This window comes from Phascolarctos cinereus, unplaced genomic scaffold, assembly GCF_003287225.1.
Source record: "Phascolarctos cinereus isolate Bilbo 61053 unplaced genomic scaffold, phaCin_HiC Scaffold_8;HRSCAF=390, whole genome shotgun sequence".
Taxonomy (NCBI): Eukaryota; Metazoa; Chordata; class Mammalia; order Diprotodontia; family Phascolarctidae; genus Phascolarctos; species Phascolarctos cinereus.
The window spans coordinates 41,771,328-41,795,094 of NW_027556291.1; the positions used below are offsets into that span (position 1 = coordinate 41,771,328).

General features: G+C 41.7%; 1 protein-coding gene across 5 annotated transcripts in view; it reads left to right on the top strand.

Annotated features, from left to right (window-relative positions):
* The first annotated feature begins 4,408 nt into the window (after positions 1-4,408).
* Positions 4,409-23,767, top strand: part of MOSPD1 (motile sperm domain containing 1) — a 34,476-nt gene continuing 15,117 nt past the window's right edge. The window contains exons 1-4 of one of the 5 annotated variants that reach the window (XM_020969821.2): positions 4,409-4,593; positions 19,670-19,927; positions 20,106-20,181; positions 21,705-21,925. In XM_020969821.2, coding sequence (XP_020825480.1) covers positions 19,774-19,927; positions 20,106-20,181; positions 21,705-21,925 — 451 coding nt within the window. In that variant the 5' untranslated portion in view covers positions 4,409-4,593; positions 19,670-19,773. Of the gene's footprint in view, positions 4,594-10,130; positions 10,234-19,669; positions 19,928-20,105; positions 20,182-21,704; positions 21,926-23,767 lie in introns of those variants that run through there. The other 4 variants (XM_020969823.2, XM_020969824.2, XM_020969825.2 and 1 more) reach the window with 4 other exon arrangements.

Sequence of the window (23,767 nt, forward strand, 5' to 3'; positions counted from 1 at the left end):
TGGGCAAGTCACTTAACCCCGATTGCCTAAAAAAAAATTTAAAAAAATAATACTGGGAGGTTCAGGTGCTATTATTATCCCTATTTTATAGTTGAGGAAACTGAGGCTGGAAGAGGTTAAGTGACTTGCCCAGGGTCCCACAGCTAGTAAGCGTCTGAGACCAGATTTGAATTCCAGTTTTCCTAACTCCAGGCCCAGTGCTCTATCCACTGAGCCACCTAGCTGGCCAAGGGCACAGATTGCCTCCATAGTTTATACCCTTGTCTCCAACCGTTTATATTCATAAGTTCCCAACCAGAATCTGGCCAAGATAACTGGCTAAAGAACAATGCTCTGAACCAGAAAGAATTGGAAAGCACAAAAAGCTAGGCCTCTATCAACCTCTGCCTGGGAGGTAACAAATCTCAGAGTTGATGTCCTAAGAGAGTTAAACAGGAGATGATTTTTGCTTATCCTAGATTAGGAGTCACCAGCCAGGCTGAAAGAACCCTGTAACAATCCTGCTGTTACACACAAAAATAGCCATCTAAGCTAGACACTGATGGTGAAGGAGATTTCAGTTGTCCATCAAAGAGCAAGCCTGGGGAATTCATCCATCCAGTAAAGATGCTAAGTCCTGTGAACACTAGCAACAAAGTAATCTGCCCAGTCCAGTCCAACAGCAGCTCGATGGCCGAGTGACCTGCTTGACTCAGTCTGTCATGCGCCATACCCATGCGCCCAACAACCTGTTTGGTTCAGCCCAGCATCAGATCAACCTTTCCAGCTGAGACACCAAGAAGCAAGGCCAACTGAGCCATCTGTCCAAAGAAAATGTCAGGCCATTGGAGGCGCTAGTCCTGCCTAAAAGTGGAGTGATTCATCCATCACTGACACTGATGTTTCACCCTGCCATGAATTTGTTAGGATTCTTCAAAGAAAGAAAGGACATTAGGCCCTGCTGTTCTTGAGTTGTGAGTTGCTTTAGCCATGTGTGTTCCCTATACATATGCCTTACTACCATTATACTTTAAGTTTGCGCCTACTCTTTTCTCCTGGATTCTGTGGCATCTTTGTGGGACCGGTTTCTGGAAGATATTCTTTCTAGCTACTGTTTTTGCTATGACATTTGAGTAAATGCTTTTTGAAAAAGCTAATTGAGCCTACTTGCTGATTATTACAGAGAAATGCACTGAAGGGGGCTTGTAAAATACTGTGTTAGGTATAGTTTCCCACAGAGGCAGTCCTAGAACTTGAGGTAGCAGCAGTCATCCTCCGGAGAAATAGCTTGTCAGGGTGACTGAAAGTTTTGGGGAGTAGCCCAGAGGGGGTTCATTTTCTCTCTCTCTCTCTCTCTCTCTCTTTCCATATATACATTGCACTTGAGAAGCAGTGTTGTATAGTCTATTCAGCTGATCTAAGTCAGCCTGGGTTTATGCCTCACCTCTGATACATACATATTACACTTGTACAACACCAGGAGAATCATTTCACTTCTCAATGCCCCAGATATCTTAGTTAAAACAATCAGCTGCTGAGCAGGCCACTTCCCTTAGATTTCCAAATGCTGCTTGCACTCTGGCCCTATTCCTCCCACCAGAACTCAGACTCTTCCCCTGTGACCTGGGACTCTGACTGGGGAACTCTCACTGGCCCAATACCTCCCTTTCTTTTGAACTCTGACTCACTTTTACTTGTTGTCTTTTTCTATTAGAATGTAAGCTCCTTGAGGGCAAGGACTATCTTGTTTACTTGCATTCGCATTTCTAGCACTTAGAACATTGCCTGATTAATAAATGCTTTTTCATTCGTTTATTCTTTGGTAGAGGAAGTTCACTCATGGAGAATTCCCTCTATCAATGAAACCACTGGTCTTGTCCTATATACATAAAGGAATATATGTCTATTATACATATATAGGAATATGTGTCTATTATATACATATAGGAACATATATGTATATTGCACACATGTAGGAATATATGTATATTATACACATATAGGAATATATATGTCTATTACACACATAGGAATATGTATACATGATATCACATAGGAATATACACATAAAACACATGTATATATGCATGCACACATTTGTACTATGTCAATTTCTCCCCAATATGCCTTGATGGAAGTGGCTATTTTGGTTTGTCTTCATATCTTTGGTGCCTAGCACAGGGCTGGGCGCAAAGTTGATACTTGTTAAATTGAGTTGAATTGACTGACTGGAAATTCACTTCATTTAGTGAGTCTTAGCGATGGAGACAGGAGAGTAATTTTTGGCTGGAGGGAACCCTGAAAGTTTCTGGCTGGGGCCTCTGCAGCAGAGACCCGTCTCTGCTTGAGGCAACAGTACAATAAGAGACGAAGCTCCGTATACTTACGGCCTTTTGAAATGCTACCAAAGCATACAGCAAATGACTGAGCTTGTGTTCGCTGTCACCAAAGCTTCTCCAGAGCAGCTGTAGTCAGGGTAGTAGGGGCTTTGAGGCAAAGCCTATCATTCAACAAAGGTAAAACTTGCCATCTGTCCAATCAGTCTTAACGGTTTGCCGTTAAAGGTCAGTGTCAGATATCTGGATTTCCTGTTAGTCTATACTTGTTCTACAGCTATAGAAGGACAACAGAGCATAGAGGCAAGAGGCGAGAATTCTGAGCCCCCTCATAGCAAAAGTCACACAAAGGGTCATCTCCTGAAAAGCTCATCAGATTGGGAAACTGTTGTTAACAGTTCAGCCATTCCCCAAGACAACATCAGGTAATGTATGCTTATGCTATCTGCCTCACTAGGTTACCAATCATTGACACTTAGTCTGAATGAGTCATAAAGGCTAAGCAGAGGTGGAGGGGGTGGTGATTTGTGGAGGGAGTATCCACACATATGAGATCACTAGCCCTTTGACGCATTAACTATGACTGAGTTTCAGATCTTTTCTTGAGAGCCCTAGGGAGAACCCAGAGAACATTGAGCATCTGAGAGGAAAGTAAGAGCAAATTAAAGAACTGGTCCTAAAAAAAATTTTTTTAAATAAAAAAAAATCAGTCTTTATATTTCAGTGTACTAGTTTTCCTTCCCCAAACCTCTTTCAACTCAACAAGCATTTATTAAACAGGTACTGGGCTTAGTGCTGCCCTAGGGATACAAAGAGCCTCTGCCTTCCAGTAGGTTACATTCTAGGGAGGGAGGATGAAAATATGGAAATATGAAACATATACCAAGTAAGTATGAAGTAATGGGGTTGAGGGAGAAGTGTTAAGAATTGGAGTGTTCTACATACCATTGGTATCTGCTATTCCAGGAGGCCTCTTCTCATCCTCCCAATTGCCAGTGCACTGATTTTGTGCATATTTCACGTTGGCTTAGCTGTGACCATGGAGATACTACCCTCGATAAAACAAGCTCCTTGAAGGCAGGGACTGTCTTGCTTTGTCTTTGAAGGGCCCAGGGAGTGTCTGGCACATTGCTGTTCAGTTGTGTCCGAATCTTTATACCCCCGTGGACCATACTGTCCATGGGATTTTCTTGGCAAAGATACTGGAATGGTTTGCCATTTTCTTCTCCAGTGGATTAAGTCAAACAGTGCTGGGTGCAAAGTTGATACTTGTTAAATTGAGTTGAATTGAACTGAGGTTAAGTGACTTGCCTAGGGTCACACAGCTAGTTAGTGCCTGAGGCTGTATTTGAACTCAGGTCTTTCTGACTCCAGGCTCAGCTACTGTGCAGTCTAGCTGCCTCCATCTAGTACATAATAAGCTCTTAAGTACTTGTTGATTGATAGAATTAGCCTGAAGTACTTAGGACATACTTAGGTTAGTCTTCCACAAAGGGATATTTTCTACACTAAGAACCTGCAGAGGAAGGACAGACCTTACAAGTGCGATTCTGCTGGACCAGTTAGCTTTTGCAAAAACACCATTAGACTAGGTCAAGAGGAGCCTGACCCAGTAGATGAGCATGGAGTGAGGACCAGACCTTGTGTTACAATCCTGGCTCCGCCACTTACCTGTGTGACCTTGGGCCAGTCTCTTCCCCTCTCTGGACCTCAATTTCCTCATCTGTAAAATGAGGTAGTTGGGCTAAGATGATCTCTAAAGTTCTTTTCAGTTCTAGATCTCTGATCCTATGATCTTGCCATATCTCTTCTCTGGGCCTCAGTTTCCTCATCAGTGAAATGAGGGATCTGGACTAGATGACGTCTAGGGTGCCTCCCGGTTCTTCAGCTAAGCTCTCCCGGCTTCTGAGGCCTCGATTGGGGGACAGCTGCAGGGGAGGGGCCAGAGCCCTCCCTGGGGGTCTGGAGGAGGGGGGTGGTGACAGAAGGGAGGTGGCTGCTTGGCAGTAGGCTGGAAGGTCGGAGGCCAGGTGGGCAGACGAAGCCCCGCCTCCGCCCCGCCCCCGCCCCCGCCCCGCCCCTCTTGGCCTGCTCCGGGAGTAAGTAGCTCCGCCCAAGGCGAGGGATCCACCGAGTCCTCCGCTTTCCCAGCAGCCAGTGCAGCCCCCCCCCCCACTCGGGTGACAAAGGACTGGGAGCCCTGTCAGTTGTCGCCTCTGCCGCTGCCGTCGCTCAAAGAGGGGGAGGGACCGATCCCGAGGAGCCGCTGCTGTCCGAGGTGAGAGTCGCCGCCTTCCCGGCGCCCACTTCCTCCAGCGGGGAGGGGTGGGGGTGGGGTCTGGAGCTACCCTTCTCCTCTTCCCCTCTCCCGACCACCACAACAACCACACACGACAGCCCCCACCCAGTTAGGACGCCCCCTCCCCCGCCCCCCCACTCCCGTCGGCTCGCGCTGTCCCGGCTATGTGTGTCCGTCCGCGCAAGCGCGAAGCCCCGCTCCCTCTGGGCAGACCTTCCCCCACCCCCACCCCCACCCCACTGAGGGGGCTCTGGTTGTCTGTCAGTCTGTCCGGGCTGGGCTTAGGGGAAGGGGATTGGGCTGCCTCGACGGCCGGCGGGCGGTCCAAGGGAGCTCGGGGCGGGCAGTGCTGCCAAAGAAGTCAGTGGCTCGCGTGGCATCGAGGGGAGAGAGGGATGGAGGAGGGAGGAGGACGGAAAAGGGTACTCGCCCCCACTGGCCCCCATTTGGGCGCTTCCTCTGGCTCATCCCCCTCCCACTGCCCCTGCGCCTGGCATGGGTGGCAGCCTTGGCGCTGAGGGACAAGACTGTGGGGGTGGTGGGTGGGAAATCCTTCAGTCCGTGCCTGGGCTGGGAGGGAAGTGTCAGAGAAGGATAGGAGAAAGTACATGAGCCCCCAAAGATAATCGGATGATGGGGGTGGGGGGAAGGCGTGGACCCTCTTCACCTCCTGGGACCTCCCGGGCAGCACTGGAGCTGTGCACAGCTGTAAACAAGCTCACGTGATCTGCCCATGTGGAACCGGGGTAGGGACACTGGATTGAAGAGTGGGCCTGGGGCATGTTTACCAGAATGCCCTAACTAGGGCCTAGAGGGTTTCTACCCTTGGTTAATGGGGCTGGGCTTACTGCTTTCCTAGGATCATAGGCCGAGAACATCTTGTCCAGTGCTCTGGTCACTTTAGAGAGGAAGAGATTGAGGAATGGACAGGCTAAGTGACTCACCCAAGGTCACACAAGTAGCAAATGGCAGGGCTCCAGTACTCTTTCCACTACTTGTCACTACTTTTCTGGGGCACTGAACCATAAAAAGCTAAGGAACCTTAGTTCCTCCAGGCCTAAGTGTTTGTGTGTGTCGGGGGAGGGGGCAGTGAAGGAAAAGAAACCAATGACCCCTTGATTCCAGGAGAGGAAAGGGGGTTAGAGCTTGGAAATTTGGGTTCATTTTGTCATGCCCACAGAAACATCCCTGTGGTTGAAATTTCTACTCTCAGCGAGCTGGAAAACTGTTTCTAAACTAGTAATCATTCATTTCTATAGCACTTTGAAGGTTTACACAGTTCATCCGCCACAATAACCCTGTGAAGTAGGTGGAGTAAGTATTATCTCCATCTTATATAAGGAAATTGAGGTTCTTCAGGGTTAACTGACACAGAACTATAGTAGGTATTAGTGTACTGGTCTCTTCATTTAAACAGCTCTGGAGTCAGAGGACCTGAGTTCAAATCTCCCCTCTGCTATTATCTGTGTGATCTTGGGCAAGTCACTTCACTTCCTTGGACCACAGTTTCCTTTGTAAAAGATGGGAGTTGGATTAGATAGCTTCTGAGATCCCTTCCAGCTCCAGATCTGTGACCCTATGGGGCCGTTTATTAGGGGCCTACTATGTTTCAGGTCTGGAGATACAAAGACAAAAAAAAAAAAAGAAAGAAAGAAACATTGCTTGTCCTCAAGGAGCTTACACTGTACTGGGGGGAAGGGTAACCCCCCCCCCAACATGGCCATAGATAAGAAAAGAAAATACAAAGCTGTTTCAAGAGTGGGATGGGTAGAACTGGAAGACTCAAGAAAGCACTTGGGCTGAGTTGTGAAGGGAACTAGTGCTATTTCCAAACCACCAGGCTGCCTCTCTGTTAAGGGATTTAACCCTTCTCTTATACTATATATCAAATGGAGTTGTTCATTTGGGGTTTTCTTGGCAAAGATACTGGAGTGGTTTACCATTTCCTTCTGCAGCTCATTTTATAGATGAGGAAACTGAGGCAAAAAGGGTGAAGTGACTTGCCCAGGGTCACACAGCTAGTGAGTATCTGAGGCCAGATTTGAACTCAGAAAGGTGAGTGCCATCCCAGCCTTCTATCTACTGTGCCACCTAACTGCCCATAAAATGGAGACATGGCAGTAACTTTCATATGGTTACAATAAAAACAGAAGCTCAGTTGTGTCTTTTGAGGGTCACTTAGTAACCTATTAGGATGCAGAAATGAGCCCTTGGTGATTTTTTTGTTTTATAGAAATGGCAGATGATCCCCCCAGTATGTGTGTATGCATACCCCATCCCATATAGAGCTGATTTAGGAGCAATTGCTAGAGAACAAACCCGAAGTTTTATATAACTATCTTGTTTCTTTCTAAAAATATTTATACCATTTTCCTTTTCAGAATATTCATATGGTAGCACTGAAGATAGCCTCATTTATACCCCATTTCTAAAAACTTGAAATTTTAACAGAACATGAGCTTGTCAACATGATGCAGGGTCTGTTTCAATCCAACTTGGTCCTGAATTAAGTGGGAAAGTGGTTATTAGCACTTGACAGATAATGATATACTTGTAATCCATGAATGAGTTTTTAGAAGTTTTTGGGCTGGACAGGGCTTATAAACATGAAATAGGATGGAGATGTTTATAGTTGGAAAGAGACTCAGAAGCCACATAGTCCAACCTGTCACATTTTATAGCTGAGAAAACTGAGTCCTAGAGTGGGGAAGTGACCTGCCTAAAGTCATACAGACAATGAACATGAGATCCAGGCCTCAAACCTAAGTTCTCTGCTTAGAGCCAGCACAGGGAGTTCTGTGTCACAGTGCCTCCTGGATGGACCAGTAGCTACCTAGCTAATTGCTACGTTGTACTTCCAGAGAGTGAAGCTTAGATCAGTGATTTGGAAACTTTTAAAATTGCAGCATGGTCTACTTCCACTGAAGTTCTCCTCAGTGTGGAGGTGCTGCTCAGTTTGCTGAGGCTGTTGGAGTACAGCGTGAGCTCTGGCTAGTTGTACCAAGCTGGAAAAGCTTCGGGCCCAGGCCTGGTGACAGACAATGTATCTGTCATCTGAGGACCAGCCGTGATAAGTTCGAAAGACTTCTCAACAGGTTGACCACACAGTGATGAAATGTTCAGCCAAAGCGGCTCATAAAGACTGTCGGTGACAGAGCCCCTGCTGACAAGGCACAGATCCTTGAAGTTTGGATTATAAGCTCCTTGAGGGCAGGGACTGTCTCATTTTTGTCTTTCCATCCCCAGTATCTGGAACAGTGCTTGGCACACAATAGGTGTTTAATAAATGCTTAGTGATTGCTTGATTGGCAACATTCTTTACCCCTTCCTAAAGGTACTCTATGTTTTGAAAATTTCATACATATGCAGATATTAAAGATAAATTGGAGTGTTACAACCAAAGCAAGGAATTAAAAAAATAAGCCATGTGTTTTTAAAAGTATAATGTTGGGGCAGCTAGGTGGCACAGCGGATAGAGCATTGGCCTGGAGGACCTGAGTTGAAATCCAACCTCAGACACTAGCTGTGTGATGCTGGGCAAGTCATCACCTCCAAAAGAAAAAAGGGGGGAAAAAAGTACAGTGTTATAGGAGAATTCTTTTTTTTATTATTTTAAAATGTATAATATTCATCCTTTACATTTTGAGTGTGGTTCAGTTTCCCTATATGTAATTAGGCAGTACTAAACTTGGATTGAGTAGCTGACAGATAACCAATACTCTATAATGGTATAAAAATGTTATTACCTACTGTAGCGTTATGGGCAATTTTTAGGCTTAATGTGTCCATTATTTATTACTTGGAGAAGTGATGATGGCACCCAAAGCAAGACAACACATTTATAAATACACCAACAATCTTATTCTTTGTAACAGACAAAGGAATTCATAGGCTCATAGCTTGAGAAATCTGAGGGACCTCTGAGACCAGCCCTCTCATTTTATAGAGGAAGAAACTGATCCCCGAGAGAGGCAGTGACTTACCCAAGGTCACACAGGTAGGAAGTGGCAGGGCTGGGATTTGAACCCAGAACCTCTGACTCCAAAGCCAGCCCTCATATTCACTGCACTAGGCTACCTTCCCCTTGGGATTGCCTGTAATTCCTACAATAATAGAACTTTAAAGCTGTGGGGACTTGCATTTTGAAAAGAGGACAAAGGGGATTTTTCATAAGAATATGGCAGAAGTGGAAGACCTTGTTGCCTTTATCTGTTCAATAAAGAAACTACTAAACAAAAAATAACAAATGTATTTGGAAGAGATACTTTCTGCCTCTAGATAAGGGCAGGATAGCCTTCAAGGTGATTAAACTATTCATGATAATCAGAGTGAACAGTTGGGGATGGAAACAGATGGTAGTTTGTATACTATGGCTAGGGAAAGGCTTGAGTAATTAATAGTGGTTCTCAAAGTTTTTAGACTGGATCACCTCAGTTAAAAAAAAAACACCCAAAAAACCCCACCAAAGACTCTTCTCTTCAAAAAAAATCATGCCACTTCTCCCTGGATAAAATAACCATTATCATATGCGTGTGTGTGTGTGTGTGTGTGTGTGTGTGTGTGTGTGTGTGTGTGTTTTGAGACTGGGTCTCCCCATCTTGCCCGGGCTGGAAGTGTACTGGGCCATCAATATCCCAATACTGATCAGCATAGTTGCTTTAACCTGCTCCGTTTTTCTAACCTGGACTGGATTGCCCCCTCCTTAAGCAACCTGGAGGCCCTCTTCTTCTAGGAAGTCTACCATATTGGTGCCAGACACTTGATCAGCTTTAGTGCAACTGCAGCTCAAAACCTGAGCTCAAGGGATCCAAGATAGCCTAGGCCTCTCCCGGTAGCAGGAATTACAGGCATGAGCCACCATGCTTGGCAGTTTTTGTTTTTTAATCAGCTCAAGTTCCAAACTGCCAATGAAAGAACATAGTCATCTTCCTGTATATTCACATAGTCCGTCCTTTATATTTTCAATTCAAAATAAATAGAGCAGCTTGCTAGAATACAAACATCTAAGTTCAGGTCTACTGCTCATCTCTATGTAAGAGGAGAAAGGAAGTGCTCCTATGCCATTGTTTGTCAAAGGGAGGGAAAGAGCAATTTGCAAAATTATTGCCAGATGATTTGCACATTTAAGATTTCTTTTCAAATTTCATTCAGGGAAAGAAGGCCAAGGCAGCTGCTTCAATGCCAGCATCTGTCTCCTAGGAAGGTTGAGGGTATTTTGGAACCTCAAAGGCAGTTTGAGCCAATCTTGGTATTCACAGCCTTTAGGTAAACAGAAGCAGCCAAAAGAGGAAGGGGCCATTAACTACCCTTTGCCAGTCTCTTACCTCCCCCTTACCCTAACCATTAGCAAGCATCAGCATGCTGGTTTCGATGCTTCTTTAATGTAAACCAGTGGTTTTGACAAACATCAGGGCAGCATTTCATAGTAGATAAGCTAGTTGTGAAACTTCTCAGTTAATCAACATTTATTGAATGCCTACTATGTGCCCTTAGATGTACCAGGTGCTGTTGAGGCTACAAAGGAAATGTGACAAGTTTCCTGCCCTGGAGGACCTGACAAATGAATTCAACAAACGTTTATTGAGTTCTTACCAGGTGGAGAACACTGTACTAGGAAGGGTAGGTGAGATACAGATTTATGTAACACATGGTTCCTATTCCAATGGAGTTTATAGAGGAGAAAAAGGACAGGTCAACAAGTATTTATTAAATACTACAGTGCTAAACGTGGGAGATACAAAGAAAGTTTAAAAAAAGAAGTTGCTCTTAAGTAGCTCACCATCTAAAGGACGAGACAACATGTAAACAACTATGTACAGACAAGATATATACAAAATAAATTGAAAATAATCTCGGGAAAGGCACTAACATTAAAGACCCAGACACAAATGACCACAAGAGAAAATTGAATTGGGAAGACAAAATCAATAGACGTGAAACAATGAGAGGGCAATTAAGTACTCAACTGTAGGATCCAGCCAAGAAAGTATTTAGGAAGGAGAGAGTAGTGGGGGCCAGAGTTGTTAAGAGAAGGCTTCTTCTTCATAGAGGTAGATCTAAGCTTGGTATAGTAGGTAGGATTTGGGCAGGCAAACTTATGCTTGTTTGTTTTTAACATAATCTCTGTCACAGCTTGCTTTTCCTTTTAAGCACAAAATAAATTCAATATGTACCTTTCAAACATTCCCTGCTTATCTGTGTCCTTCTCTTCTCTTCTGTGCACTTTTTCTAGTCTGAACTTAATCATAAAAAAAAAACCCTGAATATTTCCATATACACAGCAGGATACAAAAAGAAGATTCAGAACTCTGAATCTTCATTTTGTATTTCTTGCTTTAAAAAAATGTGATAAATCTCCATTACTTTCAAAATTGTTCTGCTTGGTGCTTCCTTTGGAACTTCCTTTGTTTTCTCTGTATATTTTTTAAAAAATGTTTCATATGCTTCTTTTTGGGTATCACTATTGTCAACCCCTCTCCCTAGTTAAAATAGGGAAGAGAAACCCTTTATAATAAAGAAATATAGTCAAACAAAACAAAACTACCCAGTGGCCTTCTCCAGAAATATCTGTCTTTTTCTGTACCTTGGATCCATCCCTTCTGTGTCAGGAGGTGGGTAACATGTTTCATCAGGGGATCCCTGGAGACTTGGATGGTTGTTACTTTGATCGGACTTCTTAAGTCTTTCAAAGTTATTTTTCTTTATAATATTGTTGTTGATTGTATACATAGAACAACTATACAGCTGGTTCTGCTCTTTTCACTGCATCAGTACTTGCTTCCCAGGACTGTTTCTTGTAGCACAATAGGAAGGAAATAAGCATCTATTAAGCACCTACTACTCGCTAAGTGCGTTATTTAAATATTAATCTCATTTAATCCTCACAACAACCCTGGGAGGTAGGCACTATTATGATCCCATTTTATAGTTGAGGAAACAGGCAGACAGGTTAAATGGCTTGCCCAGGGTTACACAGCAAGTTTCTGAAACTGGATTTGATCTCAGATCTTCTTTTCTCCAGGCCCAACACTCTATGCAACGCGCCACTACATTCATGTGCCACAATTTCTTCATCCATTCCCCAATCGATGGGTACTGCTAAGGGAGTACTTTAGTTCTTTGCTTTCCTTTGCATACCCCTCCCTTTTAAATACTCCTTCAGGAACAAGAAGTTTGTTTTCCTTGTGTCTATTCCCTCTTCCATATTATCTTCTCTCTCAGCCCCAATTGTTCCCTTGCTAAGTTTGCTGTATTTCCTCCCCAAATGTGTTCAACCTTTTTGTATCCATTTCAGATGAGAATGAGGTTCACTCTTTCTTCCATGTTTATAGACTGGTCATCTCATTTACCTCACTTAGGAGAAATAGCAAGTTCCACCCCCTTCCTCAGTCCTCCTTGGTCTCTGATTCTTGCACTGATCTCTACCTCCCAGGGTTAAACTTTGGATATTTGATGTTTAGGGTATGGATCTTCAGGGCCATCTATGACATCTCAGAATGAGGTGCTAGGGACCGATGAGCCCTGGGGTATCCCATTCTGAGTGCTGCTGTGCCTGCTTTGGTAGCTACTGCGTTAGGTGGCTTCTAAGGATCCGGGCTGTGCACTGTCAACTCCTTTGGGGCTTTCTCATGGGACCTGTCCACTTCTGCTGACACAGAAGAAGCACAGAGCTTTTCAGGTTACAAGTGTCTCGACTTTCTGAGTTTGCACTGGAGCTGGTTTTGCTGGCAGCTTCCTTTCCTACTGCCTATACGTATGGGCTTCTGGCTGCCTTTTTATGCAGTTCTCAAGTGGAAGAAGTCACTGTAGTTGCTCACTGTATTTCATTCTGGTGTGATTTTAATGTTTTTGTTTTGTTTTGTTTTCCTAGAGTAGGTATGTGATCAGACAGCCATCTTGGCCAGAAGTCTTTTCTGTGCATCAAAAAAAAAATGCTTCAATGATCCTCCTTTCTTTCTTTTGTTTTTGGCAACTCTATCTCTAGCCCTGTCCCCCATTGAAAAAAAAAAGGCTAAAAACCAAAAAGGTTTTTCAAAGTTCATTTACTTTACAGTGTTCTTATTATTATTTGGAAAACCTTCAGAGTAATGAGCGACTCAATGAGCAACCAAAATTCCAAAGGACTCATGATGAAGCATGCTTCCCGCCTTCTGACAGAGAGGTGGTGGAGTCTGTACAGAATGAGAAGAAGATTTTTTGGACATGGTCAATGTGGGAATTTGGTTTTCCTACCTATACACATTTGTTATAAGGGTTTTGTTTTTTGCTTTCTTTTTTTAAATGGGGATGGAGGTGAGAGGGAGAGAAAAGAGATTTTTGTTCATTGAAAAAATAAAATTAAAGTTTAAGTATTCCTGTTATATAAATTGTTCTGGTTCTGCTCATTTCATTCTGCAACAGCTAACGCAAGTCTTCCCAGCTTTCTCTGCAACTGTACCTTTCGTCATTTCTTATGGTAAAAAATAATATTCCCTCACCTTTATATAACAATAATTTGCTCAGTCATTCTCTGAATGATGGCCATCCCCTTAGTTTCCACTTATTTACCATTACAAAAAAGAGCTGCTATGCATATTTTTGTATATATGAGTCCTTTTCATTTAATGATGGCCATCCCCTTAGTTGCCACTTATTTACCATTACAAAAAGAGCTGCTGTGAATATTTTTGTGTATATGAGTCCTTTTCATTTTTCTTTGATCTTTTGGGCATATAGGCCAAGTAGTGGTATAGCTGAGTATACATAGTTTAGAGACTTTTGGGGCATAGTTCCAAATTTCTTTCTAGATTGATTGCACCAGTTCACAGGTCTACCAACAATGCATTATGTTCCTGTTTTCACCCTAGCCCTTCTAAAAATTAGAATTTTCCTTTTTTATTTTTTGCCATCTTTGCCCATTCGATGAGTATGAGATGGAACCTCAGAATTGATTGTAAATGTTCATTTCTCTATTAGTGATCTGAAGCATTTTTCATGTGGTTGCTGTTAACTTGGATTTCTTCCTTTGATAGCTGCCTATTCATATCCTTTGACCATTTTCCTATTGGGTAATGGCCCTTGTTCTTATAAATTTGAATCAATTCTTTATAAATCTTAGATATGAGGCCTTTAGTCGGAGAAACTTGTTGCAAATGTTTTTCCCTGTTTCCTTTCTAATTCTAACTGCATTGGTTTTATGTGTGCAAAAGTTTTTAATTTTATGTAATTAAGATGATTTTATCTTCTGTGATCCTCTGTATCCCTTTAAACTCTAAATGTCACTGAGGGGCAGCTGTTGGCAGCCACAGTTGCTCTTTCAAATCAGGAAAAATTATGATTATATAAGATTATGAAAGGAAAACAATTGATTTTCTTTTAAAATTAGGCAGGGTGAGGAAGAATTTGCTAGGGAGCAAAATAAATGAGTAAATATGGTATTTTTATATGAATTGAATTTTTGGATGAATGTTATGATGGCATTTTGAGAAACTGTCACTATGGGAAATGGGCGAGAATTTCCAGAGGTGAGGCCACTCATCTGGGCCAATCACAGAGAGCCTTTGACTTCTGAGCAAAGCAACAGGCCATCATTACTGTACTCAGGAAGTCTGAGGATTGTTTATACATTAGGCTGGCTTAAGAATACTGCCCAGATGGCATTTTTTTCAAGCTTAGGTAACTATAATCTCCAATAAAGACTACTCTAGTGCTACATCATCAGAGAGAAGGGATTCTGGGCTCTCAAAAGCTGTGTATTCCAGCACAGCAAAAGCTCTGGCAAAGCCTGCCAAGCTGAAAAGGCTTCCAGGACATCTGTTGTCAGAGGACCAGCCTAAGTATGGTGAGACCCATCACCAAAAAGTTGGCCATTGGGTGATAGATTAATTTTTCTGGCCAGAGCAACTCAGAAAAACTGTTTATTGACACACAGAAGGGGTGCAATTTGTATTGCCACCATGGAAGGGAGTACCTATATGGATGAAAACAAGACACATCTTTCAATTGTATTGGCCATAGGTAGCCCCAGGCAAAGTCTGGCCTTGGTGTGCCGTCACCTACCTTTTCAAATCCCAACTTCTGCAGGCAGACTTTCCTGATCTCCATCTCTCTTCTCTCCCAGAACCTTCCCTTTCAGATTACCTTGATATACTATGTGTAGATCTTGTATGTACCTCAATAGTTACATATTATCTCCCTTTTTTTGCGTATTATCTCTTGCTTTTTGTTTTTTTGTTTATTCTTTGGCCTTTCTTTGTATCCCCAGCACTGAGCATAGTGCCTGGCACATAGTAGGCACTTAATTAATGCTTGTTGATTGACTAGCCCTCTCATCACTCATGTGACCTCTAACCACCCCGGTAGCTGGTGCCCTAATGTTGCCCTCTGGTTATCTCATAGTTCCCACTGTGATGCCTCATCCAAATCTGCTGTCCCTGGCATGTGTCCAGTATTCTCAATTTCTGCCTTCTTCACCTAGGAAAACTCACCTCAAGGCATGGGCCTCAGCTTCCTGTCCCATTGATGGGAGGCAGGGGGCATAATCAGGAGACCTGGGTTCTACCTCCAAGTTACCCATTAATTCACTGTGTAATCTTGGACAAGTAACTAGTTCTCTGGGCCTCAAGTTTCTCATCTGTAAAAATGAGGGGCTTGGGTTTAATGATTTCTGAAGTCCCTTCCAGCTTTAAAATTCAGAGACTCAATGATTGTTGGGAAGCAATCTCCTAAACTAATTCACAGGAAAGTGTTCATATTTGCTAACTATACCTTGTTAGCTCTCCCATTGGATCTTACATGCTCACATTTTGCAATATTGACTGGAGAAAAGGAAAGACTGAAAAATGTCTGTCTCCAGAAGCCCATCAATTCAGGGCAATTGCCATGCTACTTTTCTCTTTCTTGGCAGGACTGTTCATATTGCTATGGTGCCCTGATGCCAGCTCCTTCCCAATTTTCACTGGGATCAGTTTAGGAGGCAACTTTCATTCCTAGCCAAGAGAAATGACAAATGGAGGCAGGTGCATTAAATGGAGCACTGATAAAGCTGAGCAAAATGGTTTAATGTTTTTTTCAATGACTACCAGAAAATTAACAATGTAGGTTATGATATATGGGAAAATCTGAGGTAGAAATAAATTGTTCAAGACCTAGCTTTAGCTAGGACTAGAAAGTAGAAGAAGAGAGTATTGGAAGTGAAGCCCCAAGAACCTTTTTGGACTTCCACACCTTCCTAAAGTTTGTCCCCTTAAAAGTCAGTGTATGCTTTTCCTGCCAAAGTCAGTTGCTGTTGTGTGAAGAGTTTCTTCTTGAAGAAGGGTCCATGGTATAGTGCAAAGTGTCCTAAAATGGAAATCAGGACCCTTGTCTTCTTGGTTTAGCTCTGCCACCAAGGAGCTGCATGCAAGTCACTTCCCTTTGAGGCCCCTGCTCTGGAAAATGAGAGGATTGGACTAGGTCTCTAAAGTCCGTCCTAGCTCTAACATTCTGGGATTCTAATCCAATTCTTTCTATTTAAGAAAGAGCCCAAGATTTTTAGTATCTTACTTCCTCAGTGCCCATATGTTGGTAAATGCATTTCATACTGTCCATCACTTTTCCTAGGTTTAAGAAAAATGTCATTTAAAGCTCATTTTCTTTGAAATCCCACATAGTCTTCAAAGGTAGAATTTTGTCCAAAGAGGTACAATGGATTGGGACAATGATGGCAAATTTGGGTGTTCTGGCTCTAACAAAGCTTGCTGTGCAGAGTAATTAAAGAACTTATTGCCCTTGAAACAAAAAGGATTTACTAGAATTTTGAGAACATCTAATCCAACGTGGTATGTATAGGTTATAGTATTTTGGTTTTTAAAAGAAGAAGAAGAAATGAAAAGCTATACAGTATACTTAGGCTGAAAAGGTTATAACTCTTATGTAATGTACATATGTAACATATATGATAAAAATAATAGTAATATTGTATTTACACATTTATATAATACTTTAAAAAAAGAAGAAAGCCCCTGAAGAAATAGAAACTCACAGGTCAGGACTGCATAACCTGATACGTTCAGAATGATAAATTTATTTTTGTGAGGCAGTGTGTATGAGTGGATGGGGTACTGGACGAGGCATGAGCAGACCTGAATTCTGGTCTGAACTCTGGCATTAGCTAGCGGGGTGAGCTTGGCCAAGTAACTTCATGTTTCTCAGCCTCAGTTTTCTCATCTGTAAAATGGGGATAGTAATCGCATCTACTTCATGTGGTTGTGAGGATCAAAAGAGAATCTGAATGTAGCTCTAGATTTATGTACGATGCTATATAAAATGCTTCACAAACCTTAAATCCTTTATATGAATGGGAATTGCTCTTTTTCTTCTCTTTTTTCTCAAGATAGTTGGACTAGATGATCTCTCCAGCTCCTTTGAGCTCTAAACAATTCTGATTCTAAGATTAATGGGCTGTTTAGGTGAATAAAAAGTGGAAAGTCAGTGTGTTCAACTGGGAAAGTGCTTAGCAGCCTTAGGTGCTACTCGATATGTTGAAAGATGAGGAGAAATGGTTCAATGTTTTTCTAATGAGCACAAGGAAAATGTAATCTAGGGCCCCATTTGGTCAAATTTGGAAAGTCTGGATAACAGTGCCAATGATTAAGAATCTCCATCTGGTAAAAACTTTACCATTTGCTGTGGCCATTTTTTCTGTAAGTGAATCTAAATTCAAGGTAATAAATGACTAACAGAACAATTTTAAGGTGCAGTCCACATAACCGAAAATTAGAGGTGTTGTGGAATTCTGTAATTTAATTTGGCTTCTTTCGGGGTCCTTAAAATTATTTGTATAAAAAGCTATGTGTGTATGGCTTTTGATTTTTATTAAAAATATTACATTTAGGGGTGCTATTGATTTTTTTTTAACTGAGACTAGGAAACATACAGTAACACATTATCTAGTGATCAGATTTATGACATCTTTGGCTATCTGAACATAGCTGGAAAACTAGAATCAATCAAAAGAAGGACCTCTGACCTTTGGGGGAAATAGTTGCCACAAAACCCACATACTCTACCCAGTCCAGATGTGGATCCACCTTTGAGCCAAATTCTTTTTTGTTTACCTTAAATCATAACCATTCCATTTCTTCCTATGGTACAGAGGCTTGTTTTATATAATTTTGTACCTCTTAATATCATTCAGAAATTAAAATCCAATTATCTTACTCCCTTGGTCAAGATTGTTCAGTGGCTCCCAACTGTCTCTAAGGTACAACTTGGCATTCAAAGCCCTTCATGGTCTGGCTCTAGCCTACCTCTCCAGGCTTATTGCCCTTACTCCCCTTAATGCACTGGGTTTCAACCAAAGAGGCCTACTTGCTATTCCCCTCTTCCTAACTCTTGGCAAAGGTACCACCATGTTCCGATCAACCAGACTGGAAACCTACGTGTCATCCTCAACTCCTCATTCTTTCTCTCCCTTCCCCCCCATAGCCAATCAATGGTCAAGTCCTCTGGTTTCTACCTTCATAACATCTCTTGTGTATGTGTCCTTTGCTTCTCTGACGGTGCCCTGACCCTGCTGCAGGCAGGCCCCTCATCACCTCATACCCTAACTGCCACAGTAGCCTGCTGCTTGATCTCCCTGCCTTAAGTCTCTCCCCATTCTAATCCGTCCTCCTCTCAGTTGTCAGATTGATCTTCGTAAAACAAAGGTCTTATTAAATAACATCCCTCAACCCCATTCAATAAATTCCAGTGGCTCCCTATTACTGCTAGGATCAAATATGAAATCCTCTGGTTTTCAAAGCCTAGCCTTCCTAACCTAACCAGGTTTCCCACCCCTGCATGACTGGCCTCTTTGATGCTGCCCCCCAAGATACTCCATTTCCCATTTTCACTGACTGACCCTTACCAGGAACTTCCTCCCTCTTCATCTCTGCCTCCTGGTTTCCTTCAAGTCTTAGCTAAAGTCCTAGATTCTGCCAAAAGCCTTCCTGGTCTTTCTTAATCTTAGTCCTTCTGAGATTCTTCCTCATTTATCATGTATACACACACACACACACACACACACACGTACACACATGGTTTGTACAAGGTTGTTTATATGTTGTCTCTTCAATTAGCCCCTAAGAGCAGGATTATATTTGCCTTTCTTTGTATCCACAGTACTTAGCACAGTGCCTGCCACATAGTAGGTGAGTAATAAGTGCTAGTTTACTGTTTCCTGAGTTTGGTATCATCTCTCCCATTTCTATGTCTTTACAGAATGTCCTCCCTCCACTTGTTAGTGTGTAAATAATCATGTGTATACCTATTTATTTACATGCTGTATCCCTCCAATAGAATGTAAGCTCCTTGAGGGCAGGTTTATCTTTGTGTCCCCATTCTCAGCACAGGGCTTAATAGATACTTGATGGATTGGATTGGAAAAACTCATAAGTAAACTTTAATCATAATTGAGTTTATTGTTTTATGTTGAATAAGTATGGAATTTATCTCATTTTTTTAAATGTAAAAAGTTCATTTCAGATGCTCATTTAGAGTCATTATTTAAAGGTATTTGGAGGGGTTTGGGGAAGAGCTCAGGTGAGTCCCTGCCTTTACTCTGCCATCTTGGCTCCATCTCCCAATGCAGATGCTGATTTAAAAGTTGAAATTTTGCTTTGCTTGAAGCATAGTATTGAAAAGTGCCATTAATTGAGATTGAGGGCTCTCTTTATTGCTTTACAGGCCAAATGTAATTTTTCATAGCGCTCTAATTTTTATAGTGTTTATAGTGTGTGAAAGGAGGATTTGTAAATGATAGTATGGTACTTAGATTAAACCTGTTTTAGCAAGCCAATAACAAGAGTTAAAGGTCATGTTTCATTAATTGATTTTTAAAGTATTTTTGATGAATTATGAGCTAGCATGAAACTAAATGCCAGCTAGCTCCTGCTTCTTGTAACATAAACTCTTGAAAATGAGTTATCCAGTTTTTCTTTTTCTCTTTGTATCTCTCTCTCTCTCTCTCTCTCTCTCTCTCTCTCTCTCTCTCTCTCTCTCTCTCTCTCTCTCTCCCTGTCTCTCTCTCTCTCTGTCTCTCTCTCTCTTTTTGCAGGATTGCAAAAATGCTTTGGAGTTTTTAACTGAATCAAAGAGAGAAATCCAGACTAGATCGGAGACCGTAAGAAGAAAAGTAGTGGCAAGGGAGATTCAGTGCCAATGCAGCAGCAAAGAAGGCAACCAGAATTAGTGGAAGGAAATCTTCCTGTTTTCGTATTTCCTACCGAGCTGATATTTTATGCCGATGACCAGTCAACACACAAGCAGGTGTTGACACTGTATAACCCCTATGAATTTGCCCTAAAGTTCAAAGGTGAGTTCCTCTGCTTCAAGTGGCTGAAAGGTGATCTTGTTCAGTATAACTCTACTATATTAGGACTTTATCCTTGCCCAGTGTACCTGGCCATGCCTTTATAATCATGCAAATGGATGTCTCCGTGTACGTTTCGGAAAGCTGGCCTTAAATGACTATTTTGACCTTTGTCTTTCAGTTTTATGCACTACTCCCAATAAGTATGTTGTCGTTGATGCTGCCGGGGCAGTGAAGCCTCAATGCTGTGTGGATATGTAAGTCAAAGCTACTTGTTAGTTAAATGTTTTAGGGTCAATAGTAACTTTCTTTAAAGTTTAGTAATGACAGCTTTAAAAAGCTGTATTTTGCATTTGTTAACTGCTCATAATTTTTATTTGGCCTTTGCTTTACTTTGAGCTCTACTTAATGTTTGGGTTCACTGAGCTTCTCTGTAAGAGGTTCCTAGGCAATTTAAAACAAATTGGTCAAAAGCTTGGCATGTTTAAAAGATATTGGAGGTGATGTAGATCTTGGTTGTATATTTTCTGTGAAAACCTTTGGGATTGTTTTTTAATCTCTCAATTGCAGCAGGGATGTCCAAGGTCCTTTAAAAAGGGGGGGAAAAAACCCCAACAGCCAAGCTTCTCTTCTCTGGTTTGCTCTCTTTAAATTACTCCATCTGCACTAGGGGATTTGGCTTTCTTTAGCACATCCTGATTTTCTTAGTGCTATCCTGAGAACAATGGGAATACTAACTCATCTGCAATGATTCAGCTAAGAGGCCCAGGAAGTTTACCCAAATTGACAGGAAGCAAGTAAGAAAATGATGTGAGCAAGTGTGCTTTTTATCTGTAAGAAGCTATCAGAGTTCTTCCAGATCATTTGCATTTGGAGTGTGAGCTAAATTACTTAATGAATCAATTCATATTTGGTTTTTGCCCTAGTGGCAAAACCAGTGACCAGATGTACCTCTGTTGACTGGTCTCTTATGTTTACTTAACCTTCTATGAGAATTGCAAACAGGTAGCCAGGTTTTTCTTTCTAAAATATCTTTATTTCTCTAAGAGAGAAAGCTAAAGTAGTATGCTTTGGAATCTTAGAAAACCACTAGGAATGTGCTCTTCATTATTAGGGAGGAATTTTTCTTTGAATTTTCAATCTGGGTAATAAAACTCTGTTGCAAAGGCTAGACTGTTGAAATATGGTTTCTTGCCAAATGCCCTGGATGCTCTGTGTTCTTTAGTAAGAAACAGCAGAATGCATAAATATTACTTTGGAGCAGAACCGTGAACAAACTGGCTTTTTTCCCCGCAGCATTGTGTTGCACTACTAAGGATGGATTCACTGCTACATTGCTTATTTCAGCCTCTGTGTGTCAAGCTCATTTTAGAATTCATTGTGAGCTTTTGCTATCTGAGCAATAGATATAGATAGATAGAAGGAGAAACTACGAGGGGGTACCAGAGCAGGAAATAATTGTTTACTATTACCATTTAAATAATAAATACTGCAGCACCATTATCAGAAAAATGTACTATCTAAAATGTGGAAAGACTTTCTTCTTATTTTTTTGTCTCTTTTGTACCAGACTTTTGCATGTAGACCCATTACTACATTTCAAATACGTTACATGCTTTCCCCTTGAATATATCTGAATTTCCCATGTTTTTGGCTTAGAGCAAATCTGTTTTGTTGTGATTTATTAATAACATTGCCTATATAGTATTAAAATCTACCTCTCCACTTGTCATGCAAAAATCCCCAAACCTAACAGCATTTATTTTCTGATCTCACACAGCGTAATTCGTCACAGAGATGTTCGGTCCTGCCACTATGATGTAATAGACAAATTCCGTCTCCAAGTTTCTGAGCAAAGCCAGAGAAAGGCTTTAGGACGGAAAGAGATTATTGCTACTCTTCTTCCATCTGCCAGAGAACAACGAAAGGAAGTGGAGGAAAAAAGGATAAAGGAACACTTAACAGAAAGTGTGTTTTTAGAGCAGATTCTATGTCAAACAGGTCTCTATTTTTAAGAAGCTTAGTGAAGTTTGCTGTTTCTGTTTGCAACAGGAGTTCCTAGTCTTGGGTCTATGAATTTCAAAAAAATATTTTCATCACTGTATTTCAATATACTTGGTTTCCTTTGGTTTTTTTTTTTTAAAGGCAATTGGGGTTAAGTGACTTGCCCAGGGTCACATAGCTAGTAAGTGTCAAGTGTTTGGTCTGAGGCCAGATTTGAACTCAGATCCTCCTGACTTCAGGGCCAGTGCTGTATCCACTGTGCCACCTAGCTGCCCCAATTGGTTTCCTTTGTAAGCCTATGTATTTCATATTATGCATTTAAAGACATGATTCTGAGAAGGGGTTCACATAGGCCTCAGCAGACTGCCAAATAGGGCCCTGGCACAAAAAGGTTCAGAATCCCTGGTTTACAATAAACTTGAGAATAAGAATAACCAAATCAGAAATGTGTGTGTGTGCGCGCGCGCGTGTGTGTGTGTGTGTGTGTGTGTGTGTGTGTGTGTACATACACATGCACAGGTAGCGGTGGGGCATCTGGAAATTGAAGTGGATGATGGAGAGCTGGGGTTAGACTTCCCAACAGGGCCAGGATGTAAAGAACAGATGTGACATGCTATTCTTTACAAGTTCTTTTGAACCTGAAGAAAGTAGGCAATATATTCATTATATGCTAATACAACTTAGCAGTTGTGTGCTTTGTTTTGATTACTTTCTCCTTCCTCCTTTCTTATTTAATTTATTTGAAAGAGAGAGCTTGGCAGCAAGACAAAGTCCATATACTGTTTATTGATTGAGGTTATAAAGTAATGATTGTCATGGTATTTAGAAAGAATATAGGTCCTTGGTACTTCAAAAGAGCTGGAATTTTGTTTCTGTGAGCACTCCTCCCACCAATACAGATTTGCAGCCCCTCCAGGCCTTAGTTAGAAAGCCTTCCTTAGTTGTTTTGACCCAAACAGTTCATCACCTGGTGGCCCACCTTCTGATGCTGAAATTTGCCAACCCTAACTGACTGGTCCTTGCAAGGTAGAAGTACTTTGCCACTGGGCCTGTACTTGAAGCCTTTCCAGTGTGGGGTGAGATCTGTCCGACCTTGTGCAGTTTTGGCACAGCCTTAGAAAGCCTCTATGCCAAGGGCAATGGAAACCCTCAAGGAAGGGCAGGGACTCTTTCGTTTGTGAATTTGTATCTCTAACACCTAACCCAGTACCTGGTATCTAATAAGTGCTTAATAAATGCTGCTTGAATTGGCTTGATGAAGCATCAGAATAGGATAAATGGTGAAACAATAGAGATGGGAACATTTAAATAGTGTGTCACATTTCCAATTCACTCTCCTTTCCAAAGGGCTTGGTAATAATTTAAGTTTAAAATTTGTTGGTTTTGTTTTTGGTTTTTTTTTAAGGAGAAGAAAATTAGAAAAAGCTAAAGGGCTCAATTTAGTCCTTTTCTCTTCTACTGCATAAAGAGATTTTATACAAAAATCATAATGCTAATTTTGCTTGAATAATAGCTGGCTGTTCCTCCCACTCATGCTTTGCCTTAATTATATAAATAATTAAATATTTATATCTTATATAAGGGGATTTGAGAACCAAATTTATTTAGTTGCTGCAGCCTAAGCTCAATTGATTAGTCTAGAAGATAAAGAGAGAGAGAAAGAAAGAGAGTGTGAGAGAGATGGAGAGCGCACACACACACAAGTGCTAAGTAACGTTTGGCTTATACGGTAAGAAGGCGAACACCAGGAAGGTGTTTTTTCTATGAGAGTGAATTGTATGTGGCTCATTTGCCCTCTAAAAGCTCTGTTAAGGAGGCTCATGTTGTTTTGGGGGAAAA